Source organism: Nicotiana tomentosiformis, chromosome 11, assembly GCF_000390325.3.
Source record: "Nicotiana tomentosiformis chromosome 11, ASM39032v3, whole genome shotgun sequence".
NCBI classification, from domain to species: Eukaryota; Viridiplantae; Streptophyta; class Magnoliopsida; order Solanales; family Solanaceae; genus Nicotiana; species Nicotiana tomentosiformis.
Genome location: NC_090822.1, coordinates 82,628,898 through 82,647,786, shown reverse-complemented (window position 1 = coordinate 82,647,786; position 18,889 = coordinate 82,628,898). Strand labels below are relative to the sequence as shown.

Below are 18,889 nucleotides of genomic sequence, written 5' to 3'. Positions count from 1 at the left end.
GCGAAAAAGTATTAGTGTAACAACGGTTACACTACTAATTACCTTCACTACTCCATTTGATATAAGCCAAATTCCAGTTGGCTTTGATCCCTCTCCATAGAGGGTCGCACCACGTAACTTCATTATCTCTTTGGTTGAACCAATTAGTCTCTCACACACTGTGGGAGGAAGGGCTCCCAACAGAGGATTAGTACTAATCAAATCGCGAATTTTTGGAATTTTGACCAGAGGTGGATTTCTTACAAGCCTTTTCAAATCAGTCTGCAACAAATTACATGTACAATCAAGTATGAAATCAGATGTAACACGAAAGCAATGAAACAGAACTAGAGGATGAGAAGAAGATGCTCACCTGAACAGCATCGTGAAGATGTGCCATCTCTTTTTCCTCCAATATACCGATCTTCTCAAGATTATGGACATAATCAATCAAGTGATTTAACACCGCATACGTGACTTGTCTGGTTTTCACAACTCGGAGAACCTGAATACATACTCTCTTTTAGAACAGGTAAATTACTCAAGAAGTAGACTGGACATTGTCAACAGGCTAAATTTCACTTCTTTTTTTTTTTGATGAAGTAATTTGTTCATTGATGGCATCAAGAAGATGCAGTAGTACAAAAGATAATATAGCAAAAAGAACTAAGTCAGATCAATACAAGAAATGCTAATCTAAGACCAAGGTGCTGACAAAGTTCAGAAAGCTAACAGGCTAAATTTCACTTATATCTCGCAGAAACCAGACAACTGTATTCTTGGGTTTCAAAATTAAGTGTATGAATGACTCAAGCATGGAGTAATCTGGCAAAAGAATGCAGGTAGCATAAAATTCCTTGAACTATCAGATATGCACCCTTTAGTATTTTTATTCAACATGTTTGAATCTAACAAGAAATATTGAGCTCATCGAGAGAGATATGTCTTTGTATACCTGAGGAAATGTGACACGGACTTCTTCTAGAAACTTCTGTGCATCCTCTCCTTCTTCCTCGCTTTCCTTGATCACAAGGGAAGCAATTTCACTCTCACCTGAAGTGATAATTGCTTGCATAAGAAACTGTAACTCCAATACATATCATTCCTTTTCTTTTTCTTTTTTCCTCTTTTGGGAGGATTCCACTGCTCAGAAAGCTTCCCCATAAAAAGATATAAAAAGAATAAAGCCACGAAACTGATGCTAAAGTTAACACTTTCGTTAAGTACGCGCCAAGAAAGATTAAGCAGCTAGGTCGACCCAGCTGCTGTACTTGTGTTTGGTGTTCCATGTTCCTTCATCTACCAAATGAATTAAATTCACTGATTGCTAGTGAAAGATAATGATCAGGCATTTGGCCAAATACTTCTAATCGTAAAAAAACAAAGATCCTTCAGAAATTCACACTTACAGCTTTTTGTGAGGTACTGTTGCTCAGAAAGAGCTAGAGAATCTTTAAGAAAGACTTATGGTTTACAACGTATGCTTGTGGTTTTATGAGATCTTGTTTAAAATGACATTATGCTTCGTGGGGAATCAGTCTTCAATAACCTACCTCATTAATTGTGACTTTTAAAACTGAGAACATTCCCTTTTTCTTTTTTGTAGTTTCTTTCTCTTGGTAAAATCTTTTTCCTTTGTTCCCTTTCTTCAGGAAGAGGATACGAGGAGAAAATAATGTAACAATAGATATTTCTCCATATGTGAAAGCTTTTTGACCTAATATGTAACCATAATCACTAATTAGTATCGGCGGCATAAAAAGACAAACTTAAGGATGCCACCTGACTTTGGAACCCTTTTGATTCCACTCTTGCCAAATATCCTATAGTTTTCAACATTTCTTAATATTATCTTCATCAAAATAATGCCTAATAGACCATAACTCACCTTAAAACTATAGAAGCATATGTTAATTGAATGCAATAGTTCAACTTCAACATAATTGTGGGTACTCACAGTTAGGGGCGGCAAACGGGCGTGTCGGATCGGATATGGACAGGTCAAAAACGGGTAATGTAAAAATGGATAAATTATCCAACCGGCACATATTTAATACGGATAAAAAATGGGTTAACCGGCGGATAATATGGATATCCATATTATCCATGGCTTTTTTAATATGATCACTTTTGGGAGAATTCTTAGTCTCCCAAACTTGAGGAACCCCTAATTAATTTGAGGCTTTACAAATATAAAAGTTAAACCCAATAGTTATCCATTAGCTATCCATTTTCTAAGTGGATAATATGGTTCTTATCCATATTTGACCCATTTTTAAAAAGTTCATTATCCAACCCATTTTCTTATATGGGTGGATAACTGTTTTCTTTTATCCATATTGCCACCACTAGTCACAATCTACAGAAGTCAATTCTCAGATTATTGTTTAGAGAGCAAAGTGAAAAATTGAGATATCTCATATAAAAGACCTAACCAGTAGTTTTCATCGATTAAACATAAAAGCAGAAAAGCCACCGTAAAACTCAAGGCAAACCCCGAAAGTTACGGTTCTTTTCCACAAAATCAAGGGGAAGCGAGCCTTTAAGCGAAATTATTTTAAGGGTTAATTCTTAGTAATGTAGCTTTACAAACTGAATTGATGACGTTAGACTACTCAAGATGATGGCACTCTAATCTATAAATGCAAATGGATTTTTTGGTCAACGGAAAAGGCAAAAATGCTTAGTTATGCAAAGCTAGAATGTCTCAGCATCAATCAGGCAAACCTTCGCCGTTGATGATTTGTGGGCTGAGCCGTCAATATGGATTTGGCCCACTTGGTTGGGCCGGCTCAACCCGTGATTTAGTGGGTTGTGCTAAAATTTTCTAAGCCCATTTTGAGAATGAGGATTTCTAGCCCAGCCCAAGTAAGCCTTTGGCCCGTGAGGCTTGACCAAGGCTGGGTCGGGCCAGCCTATGAGCCTATTAAAAAATACTTAATTGGACATATAAAATGTAAAAGGGAATAGTGAACTAAAAATAACAAGAAGAGTAGCTTAAACTCAGTCTACTAAGTCCATCATATTAAAAGATCAAGGTCTTAACTTTTAAATTTTAAACATAAATATAAGTTAAATAAAAGTATGAAATAAGCAAATAATAAAATCCTAAATTTCCTAAACCCTAAAGAGAAGTAGTGCTCTCTCCTCTCTTTAAATGAGCTTGATGAAGATGATGTGTTGGTGTTGGATATGCCACAAGTTCCATGAAAGTTTTTTTGAGTAGTTTGTTTTGAGTTTTGAATTTGACTTTTAGAGTCTGTTTGGAAAGCCATGTGTAATTACTTGGTTATATAATTACTAGGGTAGTAATTACTCAGTCTGGTAATTACACAGTATAGTAATTACAATGGCTTGTTTGTTTGTCGCGATGTAATTACAGTATAATTACCAGGGTCATGTTTGGATGTACTAGTGTAATTACATAGTTAAATATTTTTTTTCAGATTAACATTATTGTGAAAAATACTTATGTAATAACAAATATTAAATATTATTTATTATTATGTCTTAAATACATATTTTTTGTAAGAAAATATATTAAATAATTATAAAATAGTAAATAATATCATAATAAAATAATTGGTATTCTCCATATAAATAATTTTACAATTTGAAAGAGAACAATGAAAATATAAAATAATTTAATAATAACAACGTATGTCAAATTTCAACAACAAATAAGATAAGCTCATTTGGTGGTTATTTGGTCTATTAATGAAGGCTATTGTAGCAATTATAATGAAAGGAACAAAACTTGAAGAAGTTGTATAAAGCATAGCTGGTCCATTGAAGGATTACGATCCATGGGAAGAAGCTAGAACGCGCTCACTTCTTTATAACTGACTAACAACATGGATTTAATGAATTAATATTCCAAATGAAATTAATGAATTAGCGAGCAATAAACTAATTATATGCAACAGGACAACGTCGGATTACATGATAAAAAAAAACTGTCCTATTTGTTTCCTCAAATGAAAAATATATTTGAAAGGAAAAAAAGAATTTGAAAGATTGCCTTGTAATTACATCCAATTCTTTACTCCCCTTGAGAATTGGAGAGTGTAATTACTTCCTCCCAATTACACCAAACTCCCCACTAACCAAGAAATTACTTGGTCAAACAAATTGGGCAACCTATTCGAAGATGAACTAATTGCCTTTGGTTTCTTCTAATAGCAGGCATGTGCCTCCTATATTCCTGCTTTTCGGGATACCTCTTCATCTAGTATCAGACGATTCGTTAGACGATTCTATTGATTTCTTCTCGGTCACCCAATTACAGACAAATTCAATTCCCTTGTGGCTTTCCAAACATGCTCTTAATGAATGAAATATTGTCCTCCCTGCTTATTAAGTTATTAAGTTATGAAATATTGTATTTTATTGTAATCACTAATCAATTGGAAAAATGTCAAAAGTTATTAAGTTTGCAGAAGCTTTCTATCCAGCAAGATGTTTGACTTGTAAATATATTTTTTTTGCATTTCTAGGTTAGAATTTAAATTTTAAAAAAGCGGTGTGCCGGCCCATGGGGGCACGTGGCCCACGTAGAACTGGGTTGGGCTGGCCATTCTTTAGCCCATTGAAATGGTGGGCTGGCCCAGCCCAGCCCATCAAATGCCAAGGCCCGCGTAGGTTGGGGTAGACTGGGCTGGCCAGCCCATATTAACAACTCTGGCAGAAAGAAATTGTCCAACTAAAGATGAGTAGAGAAAGCTAGACATAATAAAAAAGCATTATAACACTGAAAAGAAATGTGCCAATAAGATGCTGTATATAGAAATCTTTACTAGTTACTTACCGATGAATTCATTTAGTTGCAATCTTGCAGTTCTATGGGCCCGGAGAAATCCAGCACAGATATAGCATGCAGACTCTAATCTCTCAACACTAAAATATGTCACAAGCTTTCGGGGGATAACACTTGTCTGAAGAAACTTGTAATAATTTGGGATATTAACATAAGATCTTAAACCCTTCCAATCACACAGGGGCTCATGAGATACTCGGTCAATTGCTTCTTCCACAGATTGCATTAGAAGATTTGCTATAGTTTGTGGGATCCTGCCCTCATTGAGCATTTCCCAGTATGCTGCTTGAACGCCTGGAAACATAACTTCTCTTTAGAAATCAAATTTGAATATGCATGATTGAGATCAGAAAACATTAATTGCCTTTGTGTATTCTTTACTGTTAGTTAGATAATTTGAGTTAACATATATGGTATATAGTAGCATACAAAAGAAGTCAGACACAAACGTTAATCTCCAAGCATTCTCTCAATCTCTTCTTCCTTTCACTTACTTCCCACTTGTTATTAAAGCAGAGCTCTCGGATTCTCTCAACCTCTTCTTCCTTTCTCTTACTTCCCTCAATGATACTCTTCAATCAAATATTTTCACGTGCTTTGTCCAGCAAAAAATGCAATAAACCTACATAAACGAATAAATGTGTTCTCTGTGTACAATCATTGCTCAGGAGTAGAAAATACTGTTTCCCTACAATAAAAAAAAGGTGGTGAAAGTTGGAACTATCTTCTCGACCTGATATTTGCTTTTTTGGTGAGTATTTTAGGTCATTCTCTGACTTATCTGTGTGATAGTCTTTCGAATCCAAAATCTAAATTTTAATGTCTAATCATATGAAAGGACAACTCTACGAGGATAAAATACAAGTAGATTTTCTACTATACAGATGCACATTGCATAGAGTCACTTTCTGGTAGACGCTCTACTTCATATACATTGTACTGATGGGAGGTGATTTGACGTGTTAGTGGTCAAAGACTGCAAAGTGCACAAATTATCGGGGGAAATGATCCAAAAAATTTGTCCATATATTTTGTAGCTGGCAACAAAAAGTTATAGATCACAAACAAAATATACTATTCCCCAGAACTGAGGATGTAATGTTCTCACCATTTAGCAGGCGGATCCGAATATCTTTTAAATTCATATGGTCTAGATTATCATCATTTTCAGTTGAAGTATGAGGATGGACTGGTTCACCCGCCACATCATTTAGGCTAGTAATATATCTTTTAACTGTTGGCCAGTCAGCAGGTCCTAGTTCCTCATCATCTCCAAGATCACCAAATGCTTCCAGAGCTTTATTCAACATTTCATATTTTGTGTAGTTCAATATGCGCTTCTGCAACGAGATAAAACTAAGTGATGAAAAAATCTATAGATGAAGAATTAAAAAATATAAAGCTGCAAACAACATGACTTTGCTTGCTAACCTCAGCATCCATCATTTCAACATGAAAGGTAAGAGTTTTAGTTTAAAAAGTCATGACTAGTTAAATTACCTTCTTTAATTATCTGTGTAATACCATCTCTCTTTTATTCATAATACCTCCGCTGCTTTTACAAACATATAAATTTCCTTATCATGACACTTCTTTTTCGGGGAACACAAGTGACAGAGGAAGAGGTCTTCCATCTCTTTTGGATTCTATCACTCAACCATCTTTACTCATCTCGCCATCATTGAATTTGGTCTTTGAACAGTGTTGAATGTCAAGGTAATATCCGTTTTTTTTTTTTTTTGTGATAAGGATGTAAGGTAATATCCTTTTTCTCAGATTTTGCTTAATTTCAATATCCTATAGTGTTTCTGTTGGTCAGTTAGAGAAAAGCAGTTGTTCCATAAAAGAAATATTATGCTATGAAGGGCCAATTTGAATTTCTGAGAGGCTGACAAATCTGAGAGCAACCAATGACAAACCACATAAAGAAAGAATATAGGCAGCAACATGTAAACTGATTATAAATGAGCAAGCATAAATGGGGTTAGGTGAATAGTTACTCATCCCATTTGTCACCCATTTTATGTGGTTGGCAAATGGGTTGAATCTAAGAGGGTCTACCTAAACCACGCATTTACTCCATTAACACCCATTACAGAAATCAAAACCTTCTTACAATTTCACCTATAATATAAGCAAGCCATGTCAAATATTCTAATATCATTTGCTTAGAGCTATATCTTTTGCCAAATTTTCTTTCTTTTCTGCTTCTGTCTCCTATTTTGTCTACCAGCCTCATGAGTCCTGTTTCATTTGATTTCTAAATATTTCCAGACCAGAAATGTTAATTGACTCGAATGAAGGAAGGAAAATCCATGTAGTAACCAAAATGAAGAACGAAACTAGAAAAAGATGTTACTATCCAACATGAAAATGTTTTCATTTTTCTCGTACACCACCCAATCTAATTACGAACTGCATAAACAATTAAGCGCCAAACGCCATAAATTTTAATTTGGTTTCTTTTAGCCCTTAGCTCATTGTCTTTATTCTGATTATGGACTTTTTTTTGTTTCCCGTATCTAAGCTGTGGCAACTGAAATAATAAAACAGCTGGTATTAGAATAAATATGTAATCGAATTTGTCCCAAAAACGAAACTAATGAAACCCTTCTTTCCTATGAGTAGTAGCTTTTAATCACTCTCCAAAAGAGGAAATAGATACCCATTCAAATTATTAGCAGAGATGAAAACAGAAAGAGAAAACGAAAAAGGAACTTATGGCACTAATGTTACAAGGGTAAAAGTTTGCTTTGCATCATAGAAAATAAGTTGCAGATGGAAAATTGGTTCACACAATCAAACCCATCTGGATATAGGGTGTTATTGGATCACTAATTGAGACCCATCAAAAGTTTTTTCCACCAGTCATTTTATTAAAAACATTTTGACTAAACCACTGGTTAAAAACCCATTTCCACCTCTTAGGCTCCAACAAGAACAAAATAATACCGAGTCAAAAACAACTCTACCTTTGCTGTCGATAGCTTATCCATTCCCAGAAAATGTAAGACGAACTGTGTGGTTGAGCCGTTGATGATGAGCGTCAAAAATACAACCCCACCAGTGAAGAAAACGAACTGCAAGAGAGGGAGGCCTCCATGACTAGAATAATATAGCTGAATTATAATGAAATATAGCATATTTCCATTTTGATGGATTTCTTATTAATTCAATTCCTTTCTTCACTTACCAGAGTTCCAGTATCAGAACTGATGTATTGAGAGCCATCACTGACACGCTGAAAACAGCCAAGAAGGCATAATTATAAAACAAAGGGATTAGGTAAGAGATTTTGCAGAAATTAAAGAATGAGAAGGCACGGAGAGAAGAATCTGACATAGCTTACCTTGACCGACAATGAAAGAGACAACGCTACGGCACCTCGAAGGCCACCCCAGACAAGAATGCAAGCTTCTTTCAAGTCCAAACCATAGCCAAAGTATCGTAAAAGTGGATACAGCACACCAACTACAACGGCCCGCGAGACAAGGATAAGCACATAAAGAAGGATGAGGTAACCCCACGAATAATCTGAAACACATTAAAGGCAAAGCAAAACAAAAAAAGATGTAGTTTAACTTGAATAGAACTTTAAATTTAGTGTAAAGACTGCATCAAACGAAATAGAACAGAAACTTGGCCCACATACATACATACATAGAGAGAGAGGGAGGGAGAGAGAACAATCATAACACTTGCGTAAACAGAGAAGCCAAAAGAGAAAATGCACAAACTAAGAAAATAAGGGAAAGTAAGAAAATATTCCCAATCAAGGCACTTTTTGTTTTCTGGCAAGTCCACGTCATCCTCAACATTAAGCACGGGTCACATTGAAGAGTTGCTTATGCACAGAGAAAACCACCAACTGAAGAGCACCAACAACCTCCAAGGAATTCATAGCAAGAGCGTAAAAAGTTGTGTTTCTCCAAAATATAGAATAAGCATGACATTAATGATGGACGGTGTTAACCTCTTAAACAATTGCATGCTTTTTGTATTCTTTACATTCAGATAGACTAGAAGGTTGTTTTAACTTTAAAGTGAATCTTGCACTATTCTACTTGGCTTATCTGGAAGATCATTTTTAGCATTCAGATATTGAGAGGAATAAAACACCAAATACTGATTAGTCATCTTCAATAAAAGAGATGAAGAAGGAAGTTATTTATATTCCTCTCAGTTAACTTTTAAAGCCATTGCGTCAGTTATACAATGTCCACTTTTTAAGGTGACAACTTTGAGAGAACGCAGAAAAGAATCTCCTCTGCTTAACATCTTGCCGCTAACACACCTTTTACTTCATGGTTTTGGTATCATTGGGACAATGCACTAACTATTAAAGTCAACATGTTGTCATTTAAATTAAAGACCTCAAACAGTTCTCACTTTTAAATATAAAATGCAGGTCATTAAATTAAAGACCTCAATGACTCTTACTCCCAAAAGCTTATTATCTTGTATATGTTATATGCATATGTTGTAACAAATACCATGGCCGGCTCTTTCACTGATTTAATGTCAGTTGACTCTTAGTTGGAAGATATCTCAAGTATCTGAGATCTGTTGAAGCCCATTAGTACCAAATTCATTTTGTAAATAACAATTGCAGGCAAAATGTACAGAAAATAAATAGAGAAGAAACATAACACAAGAAAATATGTAAATCGGATTGGTTACTGTAAGATAAATGATACTTTTGTCCTCATAAGTCAAATGTCATTTTAGCAGTAGTACCATGGGTTTTGAAAATATTGTCACCATGGAGAATTCCTTCAGCTATGACGACTCCACTGCAGAAAAAGATAACCAAAATCAGCAACTAGGTTTTCGTTTTCATGGGATAAGTTGATAAGAACAAAAATCAATTCCACTCAGATAAATAATATGAGTCCGGAACCAAAATGTGGTTCTTTTGGACTCAAAGAACCAAAATGTGTGGAAAACAAAACTGGTGACCATAATATATATAACGCCCTTTTAAAAGGCGCTATACCTTAACGGCCGTTTGCCCAGTTAAGTATAGCGCTCTTTTAAAAGACGCTATATTTGAACCTGAAATGAGCGGGAAGGTATAGCGCCTTATATTAAGACGATATAGTATAGCGTCTTAATATAAGGCGCTATACCCACATAAAAACCCGTACACTCCCCTTCCCCACCAAACCAGAAACGCTCCCCCCCATTAAACAAAACAAAACAGCGGTTCCCCCCCATTAAACAAAACAAAACAGCAGTTCCCCCAGTGGTCCCCCATTGTTAAGGAAAAAAAGCTCGAGTGGAGCCCACTGGTCCCACAAAAAGTATAGATTCTCGGTCCCACATCCTAGCTAAGGCGTTATCTCGCAGTGGGTTGCTCGCTTCGGCTCCAAATCACCAAATCTTCAACTGTCCAAAAATTTTAAATCGAGGTATTCCGACTTAGTTTTTGTTAAAACTCAGGTATAAAAAATGCCTATTAGTTGTTTTTAATGTGCTCTATGTTATTTTGTGATTGTTTTGCGATTTAATTAATTTGTTATTTTTTATCCGGACTATAGTATTAATGTGCTAAAAACAATTAGTAAAATAGAGAAATTGTTGTTAGTTGTTAAAAACAAATGTTAATTAGTTACTTTTTACTGTGGTATATGTATTTTCGTGATTGTTTTATGATTAAATTAATTTGTTGTTTTTATCCGGTTTAGATTATTTATTTGCTAAAAGACTAGTAAAATAAATAAATTGTTACTTTAGTTCCTTGTAGTGGTATCTTGTGGCCTAATGTAGTGCCCTTTTAGCGTAGTAATATGTAGTGCCCTTTAGCGTAGTATCTTTGTAGTTATTGAAATTAATCATTTAAGTATCTGTTAAACCCAAAAATATGTCAAAAAAGCTGATAATTCAAAAACAAACTCTCTCCAATTCTAGTCAACAAACGTAAGAAAATAACATGAGAAAACAACAATATTTGTCAAACTAAGTATTGATATATGAATATTTAATAATTAAATCATGTATAGTTATGAAAATTAATTATTTAATTTTATTATAGTAAAAAATAAGTGAGTAACAAACAAACATATAAAATAATAAAACTAACATATAAAATAATAAACTAACATATAAAATAACAGACTTGTTGAGTGATAAATCGAGGAAATTTTGTCATCATGAACACAAGAACATTGGATACATTGGTGCTACTGGGCCTCAAATATCGAGTCCGGAACCAAAATGTGATTCATTTGGACTCAAACTAAGTATTGTTATATGAATATTTAATAATTAAATCTTGTATAGTTATGAAAATTAATTATTTAATTTTATTATAGTCAAAAATAGGTGAGTAACAAACAAACATATAAAATAATAAAACTAACATATAAAATAATAAACTAACATATAAAATAAGAAACAAACATATTAAATAATAAACAAACATATAAAATAGTAAACTAACATATAAAATATAAAATTATAATATTGAAAATGTATCAACCTAATTAACAATATAGTAAAAATATCGAATAAATTTTAATATTAAAGGTATTGCAATATATTTAAAGATGTTAAGCAATGAAAAAGAAAAATACTTTAATTAATATTGTTCGATTTACAGTAGTCGTCATAGAGGTTCCGTCTGTGCATCCCGGACCTGCCTCGCTAGAGCTACTGTTGCTACAGGCCGAGCATAGGTCTTTGTACATATAGGAGGGGCACTTATTGGCCCAGACGTTCCGTGCTAGAAGAGTAGACGATATGTGGGACTTTCTTTGGGCCCACCATCTCCATCCCCGTATAGTCAGACGCCTTCAGGATACGGGTTTCTATAGGATTATTGAGATCGGCCGGCTGCAGCTGGATTGGTCGTTGATCACGGCTTTGATAGAGCGGTGGCGACCGGAGACGCACACATTCCATTTACCCATTGGCGAGGCTACTATCACGCATCAGGACGTGGAGGTTCTGTATGGGCTGCCGGTTGATGGACATCCTGTTGCTTTACCGCATGCCATCAGAGATTATACGTGATTGTAGTACCTGGAGATGTTGCAACGGCTCACCAGTTTCCAGCCAGCGGATGAGGCTGCATTGGTTGGGGCTAGTCGTCTACAGTTGACGCCCATCCGGCTGCATCTGGAGGCGATGCATGCGGACATTACGGATGATACACCGGATCTTCATATTAACCGGTACACGAGGTTGTTGTTGCTGTTTATGTTTGGAGGGGTATTGTTCTCGAACACTTCGGGAAACCTAGTCAGCTTGAGATTTCTTCATCATCTTGAGCGACTAGATGATTTACATGATTACAGCTGGGGTGTTGCTGTTCTTGGTTACTTGTACAGGCAGATGTGCCGGGCGAGCATGGGCACCCAGCGAGACGTTGCCGGATTTTTGCCGCTGCTTCAGGTGAAAACATAGTCAATTATTTTCATGATTATAACATACATAGTAAAAATATACCTTAAATTTTACGTCCACGTTGTGTATTAGGTTTGGGCATGGAGCGGTTCCTGCAGTTGCAGCCACCTCTACCACCCTTCGTTGCGGATGCACTATCTCCACCGTTTCTCCCTTTAGCTAGGAAGTGGGTTGATAGGCGGAGATACCGATTTCTTGTGGTTCAAAGGTGCTCAGTAACATCTGGTTATCCTCTAGACTAATGGTTGGGCATTCCCTTAGATCACATTGTGGTCTCCACTCCTCAGCCTCTGTGTATAAGTTTTGGTAAAAAGTGACTATCTCCTTCTTGATGTCTTCAAGATTCTCCACAGTTTCCCCATTAACTAGTAACTTATCAATGTTATTGTACCTTTTATGAGCATTAGCAGTTTTTATGGAAAAACTTAGTATTTCTATCTCCTCCTTTCAACCAAATAGCTTTGGACCTTTGCCTCCATGCTATCTCCTCCTTTCTAGCAGTTTCCTCGAACTCCAACAGTAGGGTAGCTTTTTTATGTATTTCTTCATCATTCAGGATCCTCAGCTCTTGAATCTCCTCAAGTTCAACAAGTTGGCCAAGGATGTTCAATTTCTGCATATCCAAGCTACCTTGTATTGATTTACTCCACTCTTTGAGTTTCTCCTTCAAAGCTTTCAGTTTGAAAGCAAGAACATAATCAGGTCTACCAGCAGAAGAGAAAGAATCCCACCAGTTTTTAATTCTGTCCTTGAAGCCTTGAGTCAGCAGCCACCAATTCTCGAATTTGAAATAAGATTTCACTGGTTCCCAATTCCCACATTGTAGCATCAGAGGTGAGTGATCTGAAGTGACTATGTGCATGATTGACTGCTTAATATTTCTAAAGCCTCCATCCCATTCTTCAGAAACCAAGAACCTATCCAACCTAGCAGCAATATTGTGATTAACCCCTTTCTTCCGAGTAAACTTCCCTCCTAGCAGTTGCAAGTCTACTAACCCCATATCCTCAATGAATTCTGTAAATTCAGTCATTGATCTGGTGAAACTATTACAATTCTTCTTCTCGGATGGAAACCTAACAGTGTTGAAGTACCCACACACTACCCAAGGCCCAGTGAATAAACCCCTAGCAGCACCTAACTCCCACCATACTTCTCTTTAAACTGTGTCATTAGGAGCATATACACTAGATAAGTGCCAATCAAACTCTTGTGACTTGCCACTGAACTTACATGTGATGGAATACATACCCAAGCTACTAATCTCCCCTTCCCATACCCTACTGTCCCACATGATAAGGATACCCCCCCCCCTAGTTCCACTTGCTTCTAACTGAGCAAAATTCACCCACATGTATGCCCATAGTTCTCTAACTAATTCCCTGATTTTCCCTTCTATCTTGGTCTCTTGGAAGCAATAAACATCTGCCTTCCAACTATGAACCATATTTTTAATCGACTCCCTCTTTCTATATCTATTTAATCCCCTAACATTCCAGGATACAATTTTGATCATCATTTACTATCAATGGCAAGATATCCCCCCTGCTTCTAGTACCGTTGCTTTTGAACTTGCTCCCAATATCTAAGTTTCTCACTTCTTTGCTTTCTTTCTTTTTGGGGGTGACTGCCTCCATTGTCGTCATTGATGACTCTATTGAAGCTCGCCTCTTACCATCAATCTTTATAAATAACTGAAGTGCTTCTTTCTCACACCCTTGAAATTCCACCCCAAACTCTTTGCTCAATCTGATGATATTTTGATGCACCCAAATTGATGTATCAAAATCTGGATCCTTCTCTTCTTCATTGGCTAGTGAATTTAGAGGTAGAGCTTCTTCTATGGCCCAATCCCCAATTGTACTCCCCTCCCCAATCTGCATGTTGTTAATTTCCTGGTTCTATGTCGATGGTGTTCCTTTTCTGTGACTATCACCATGGCCTTTTCTTTGTCAGCTTGGATCGGATGGTTCTCCTCGTCAGTTCCCTCAAGACGGCCGACCTTTGTTGCCAGCGTTAGTTCATTAACGTGATTTTCCATTGAAGAGTCCGCTACAATAGCCTGTATCTCAATTAGCAGAGGATCTTTTAAAAGAGGGTCCTCAGATTGGGTTATTTGAGGTGGGCCTTTGCAACAAATATCAACTGAGGGATCTGGCAATTTCGGGCCAAAACTAATTAATTGTTTGTGGCCCAAAACTTCATTAAAAGAAACAGTGACGACCTCAAGTGACTCTGGCACACCTGCCAATTTTTTAAACTTCTCCCCTTCTTTCGATGTACCCACGTGGCTAGAGGACTGATGCGACGAATAAGTCCCATCTACTAGAAGATTTCCCATATTAACCATCTGACCTTGCCTTCCTTCATCATCATCCTGCAAGACCGCCATCACCGTCGCCGGAACTTCGCACCAGATGGGAATTTTGTACATAAACCCATCGCTTTCCACCTGTATATCTCTTGGTACCTTGCTTCCATCTCTCTTCACTTTAATTCTTGCCCATCGTAGATGATTTTTGAGTGTTGTCTCCTCCTCCGTTTCGATCCATCCCCCACATTGGTCACCTATTGCTTTGAACACTTTCTCAGACCATAGATTAACAGGAAGTCACAAAAGCCTAATCCAAACCCAATCACGCTCCATCTCTTGTGACCAGCAGCCAGTAGTAGGTTTCCACCAATCAAGAATAACTTTGGACTTCTTCCAATGCCATTCTCCCATAAGAACTTGTTCTGCATCCTTCCTTGATGGAAGTTCAAACAAAAATTGAGAATCATTCATCTAATGCACGTTAACACTAATGGTGGATTTCCATGTGTTGCAAGCCCATCTCCTGATATCGTTCAGAGTTGGAGTCTCCTTCATAGAAGTCATAACTTTTCCTACTATGCACCAGTGCAGCACATCTTTGTCCGATGATAATTCTGAGCCTCCAGGGATTATAACTTTGGACCTGTTGAATTTGATTGGGGAAGATTTCGTTCCTTCTGATGACCATATGTGTGTTCTGACTGCTTCATTAGATGATGACTCCAGCTGGGGGTTTCTCACAATCTGAATATTCCTTTCTTTTTCTAGGACATTTATGAGCCTTTGTATTTTTTGAGCTATGTCTCCCCACCCTGCATTTTGTGAGATTTCCGGTGTAATTATGACAGACATATTCTCCCCTTGTACGGCAATGAAACTGATGTACCTACCATATTCATTGTATTTAAGATTGCAATAAAATTCTGCATAGTGGTCTTTCATATTCCATCTCCTTATTGCCTTGTTGTGTTCCTTTGACGCCACATTAAATACTTCTGTCACCCATTTCATAACTTTGAGACTAGCAGTTGCTGTCCTCATCAGTTTCCTGCTACGTTCAACCCATTCGAACCATACTTCAGACCTAGAACATTTTTTTGTGATGTCAAAGGATTGAAAACCTGCATTATAATAATTCCTGTCGCTACCCATAATAACGGATGTGTTAAAGGAGATCACATAAGATGAAAAAAAGGAAACAATCACTGGCATCTGGTGTTTAATGGCCGGAAAAAGAAAAAGTCGTCGGATTTTGGTGAAACTGAAACGGGAAGGCTCGGAAAAGCCTCGAGAAGAGGCTGTCTAATGAAAAAAGTTTGAAAAGTCGCCGGAAAAAGCCACACGCGCCGGCGCGTGGCTGAGATCTCGCCGGAAAAGCACGCGAGTTGGCCGCGCGTGAGGGCTCGGTTGCCGGAGAATTTCACTGGGGTTTGGACGCGGGAAGCTTGGCTCTTGATCGGGGTGGTGTAGTCTTAGGAAGAAGAAGAGAGAGAAGAGTCTCGGGGAGCGTGCCTGGGAGCATCACTTGGTCCTAAGAATAAATTCCCTTTACATTGATATTTTTTATTATTTGTACACATGACATTCAGTATGTAATAGCAACATTATTTATGGTTTATATTATATGCGCATGTGTTCTTATTTCTCGGGTTATTTATTAGTTTAATACTACAACACAAAAACAAACATAGCAACTTAACATAATTTAAATTCGGTACAACTAATAAAAATACATGATTGTTTAGTCAACACATCCATGTGTTTGTTTAGTCACTATCGTCCACTATTCTCTGCTTCAACCACTTAAATTTCTCTTCCAACCTATTGTTTTCTTCTTCCGCCTCTTTTAGTTTCTCCTGCACTGCCGTAAGTTGTCGTTGTAGTTTAAAGATCTGGAGTTCGTATTCACCGGTCATATTCCAAACATACTGCAAACACGATTTGTAGTATTCTTGGTTAATGGGTTCATCATACCATTTTTCAAATCTACATTGATTTCCGTCCTACCAATAGCTATTATAACACAACACTATTAGTCAACATTTTATATAAAAAACATTAACAAACATTTTTTCCAAAACAATAACTTACAAGTTGTTGACATATCCAGCGTTTGCGCCCCACATTACTATTTGACCAACATGGCTTCATAATCGCACGTTTGCCACAATAACACCTTAGTACGTCATTGCATCCAGACATTTCTTAATGCAAGATAACTTAACGAAGAAATATTTCAGAAGACTTGAAAATACTTATGAATGGATTTTTACAAAATCCTTAACCTCTTTAAATAAGGCAAAAACCAGTCTGGGGGTACAATTATTTCAGGTATAGCGCCTTAAATATGGGCGCTATACCCAGTTAAATTATTGTTATATTCCCAGAAGAATTATTGATGGGCCAACATAATATATATAGCGCGGTATGTTAGGGCTTTATATATATAGCGCCTTTTAAAAGGGCGCTATACTTAACTAGGCACCAAAGGAGCGCCTCCCCATGCACTAGCAAAAAGAGTGCCACCACAAACTGACTACCAAAAAGAATAGCCATAAACCTAGAAACCACTCATCTAACAAGCTCGGCTCAGCTCATCCATGGTCACATAGTGTTCCCTATCCTAAGGCATATTAATAGTCTGTTTGGCCAAGCTTCTCCAATCCGAGAAGCACTTTTTTCTCAAAAAATGTGCTTTTTTTTCAAAGTTGAAGTGTTTGGCCAAACTTTTGGAAGAAAAAAAGTGTTTTTGAAGAGAAGCAGAACCAGTTTTGAAGAAGCAGAAAAAAGTAGCTTCTCTCCAAAAGAACTTATTTGAAAAACACTTTTGAGAAAAATACACTTAAAAGCAGTTTTTAAAAGCTTGGCCAAATATTAATTGTTGCTCAGAAGTGCTTTTAAAATTAATTAGCCATACACAAACTGTTTCTCACCAAAAGTTATTTTGAAAAAAACACTTTTGAAAAAACACTTCTCAAAATAAGCTGATTTTTGCAGCTTGGCCAAACAGGCTATAAGTGTGCAAAAGAAAGGACTTAAGCACTGACACCTGCTCATACTGAAAGGCCATTCTATTTCTTTCTATCAAACTGCAGCGAAAAGATATTTAAGGATGATATCCGTAGCTTATTGGCTCATCCAACATATAAAGAGATTAGTGCAACGATGATTTTGATTTCCAGTTCTTCAGATTTTGGTTTCTGTTATAAAGTGAAAATTAGTAGCATAATCATCCTTTCTGTTCATTGAGGCCTAAGTTGTTCCGACACGGCAGTTTAGGTGTCGTACCCGTGTCGACACGACACTAGTATGGGTGTGGGTATGGGATCCGTACCGGATTTGGTCAAACAATTTTGGGTACTTTGACTGCGACGGACGGAAAAATTCGAGACGGGATACAATTTGATTCCCGAGATCAGAACCAAAACTAGGGCGAATTTGAAGAAAATAGCATACTTTATCAAGGAAATCAATTCTTTACTTATCTACAACTTGAGAATAAAAAAGAAATCCACACTTTATAAGCTATACATAAGTATTCCACCAAATTCCTCATAATTTCGATTTATTTTTATTTATTTTTAATTATTTTTAGCCGAATCCCTACACTGGTATCAGTACTAGGATCTGTATCCCCGAATCTTAGAATTTACATCTCGAAGGATCCGACCTCTAGATCCGCACCCGTGTCCGAGGAACTTAGATTGAGGCCCTCCATACACTCATCATATCCAAAACCTGCATCACCAGTTCCCCACTTTAGAGGAAATAAATATGGCGAAAGCATCACACATCCCATTTGGACTCCATTCTTCATTTGTCTTGCTAACTTGTTTAGAACTCCAGCTACCCTCATCCACTCTGTAATTCCATGCAATCAACCCATCGCTGAGTTTTATCCTCTGCTTAATCTCCACATCTTTTTTCCTAATAAGGCTTGATGAGGTATCTGCAGTTCCCTTATGCGCAGACCACTATTTCTCATCAGGGAAAACACAATCTACCGCATCGTCAAGTGGTCCTTACGAACTTTGCTGCAACCTTCCCAAAAGAAAATGTGTTGAAGGGGCACTAAAACATGCATCAGAAAAGAATGACATTAAGTAAGTTATGTGAGTTCCTAATAAGGACTTAGAAAGAGTTAACATGCAGGCTTTAGGGAAGTATTGTTTCTTCAAATTAGGCAACTTGCACTCAAAGCCACCGCATGAATCCCACCTCCCACACTCTTGAAGGCAGTCTGAAAGGGAGCCTTATAAACACTCATAAATCATATTTGTTTGGTTGCTAAAAAATGTTGTATCTGATTCTATTGTCAACAAATTTTTCCAACTACTTAAACTTGCTTGTTCCCCAATCTATTTCCAGTAGGA

General features: G+C 36.9%; 2 protein-coding genes across 3 annotated transcripts in view; both read right to left on the bottom strand.

Moving 5' to 3' along the window:
- LOC104092187 (sodium/hydrogen exchanger 8) overlaps positions 1–18,889 on the bottom strand; it is a 40,599-nt gene that overhangs the window by 9,508 nt on the left and 12,202 nt on the right. For both annotated transcript variants that reach the window (XR_011411905.1, XM_070188135.1), the window contains exons 11-19: positions 9,533–9,588; positions 8,145–8,329; positions 7,989–8,036; positions 7,768–7,875; positions 5,904–6,135; positions 4,787–5,089; positions 935–1,032; positions 353–484; positions 43–261 (exon numbers count right to left, since the gene is read on the bottom strand). Coding sequence is in view for 1 of the 2 variants with exons in the window: in XM_070188135.1 (XP_070044236.1) it covers positions 43–261; positions 353–484; positions 935–1,032; positions 4,787–5,089; positions 5,904–6,135; positions 7,768–7,875; positions 7,989–8,036; positions 8,145–8,329; positions 9,533–9,588 (1,381 nt within the window). In the remaining variant the exon portion in view is untranslated. The remainder of the gene's footprint in view (positions 1–42; positions 262–352; positions 485–934; positions 1,033–4,786; positions 5,090–5,903; positions 6,136–7,767; positions 7,876–7,988; positions 8,037–8,144; positions 8,330–9,532; positions 9,589–18,889) is intronic.
- LOC138900708 (uncharacterized) lies at positions 10,075–18,543 on the bottom strand. Its single transcript, XM_070188136.1, has 2 exons — positions 11,194–18,543; positions 10,075–11,152 (listed from the first exon to the last, which is right to left on the bottom strand). The coding sequence occupies exon 1, from the start codon at positions 13,233–13,235 to the stop codon at positions 12,606–12,608; it is 630 nt and encodes a 209-aa protein (XP_070044237.1). The 5' UTR covers positions 13,236–18,543; the 3' UTR covers positions 10,075–11,152; positions 11,194–12,605.

What these genes read in the sequence shown, in the direction of transcription:
- LOC138900708 (XM_070188136.1), bottom strand. Translation starts at nt 13,235, where the DNA reads ATGACTGAATTTACAGAATTCATTGAGGATATGGGGTTAGTAGACTTG.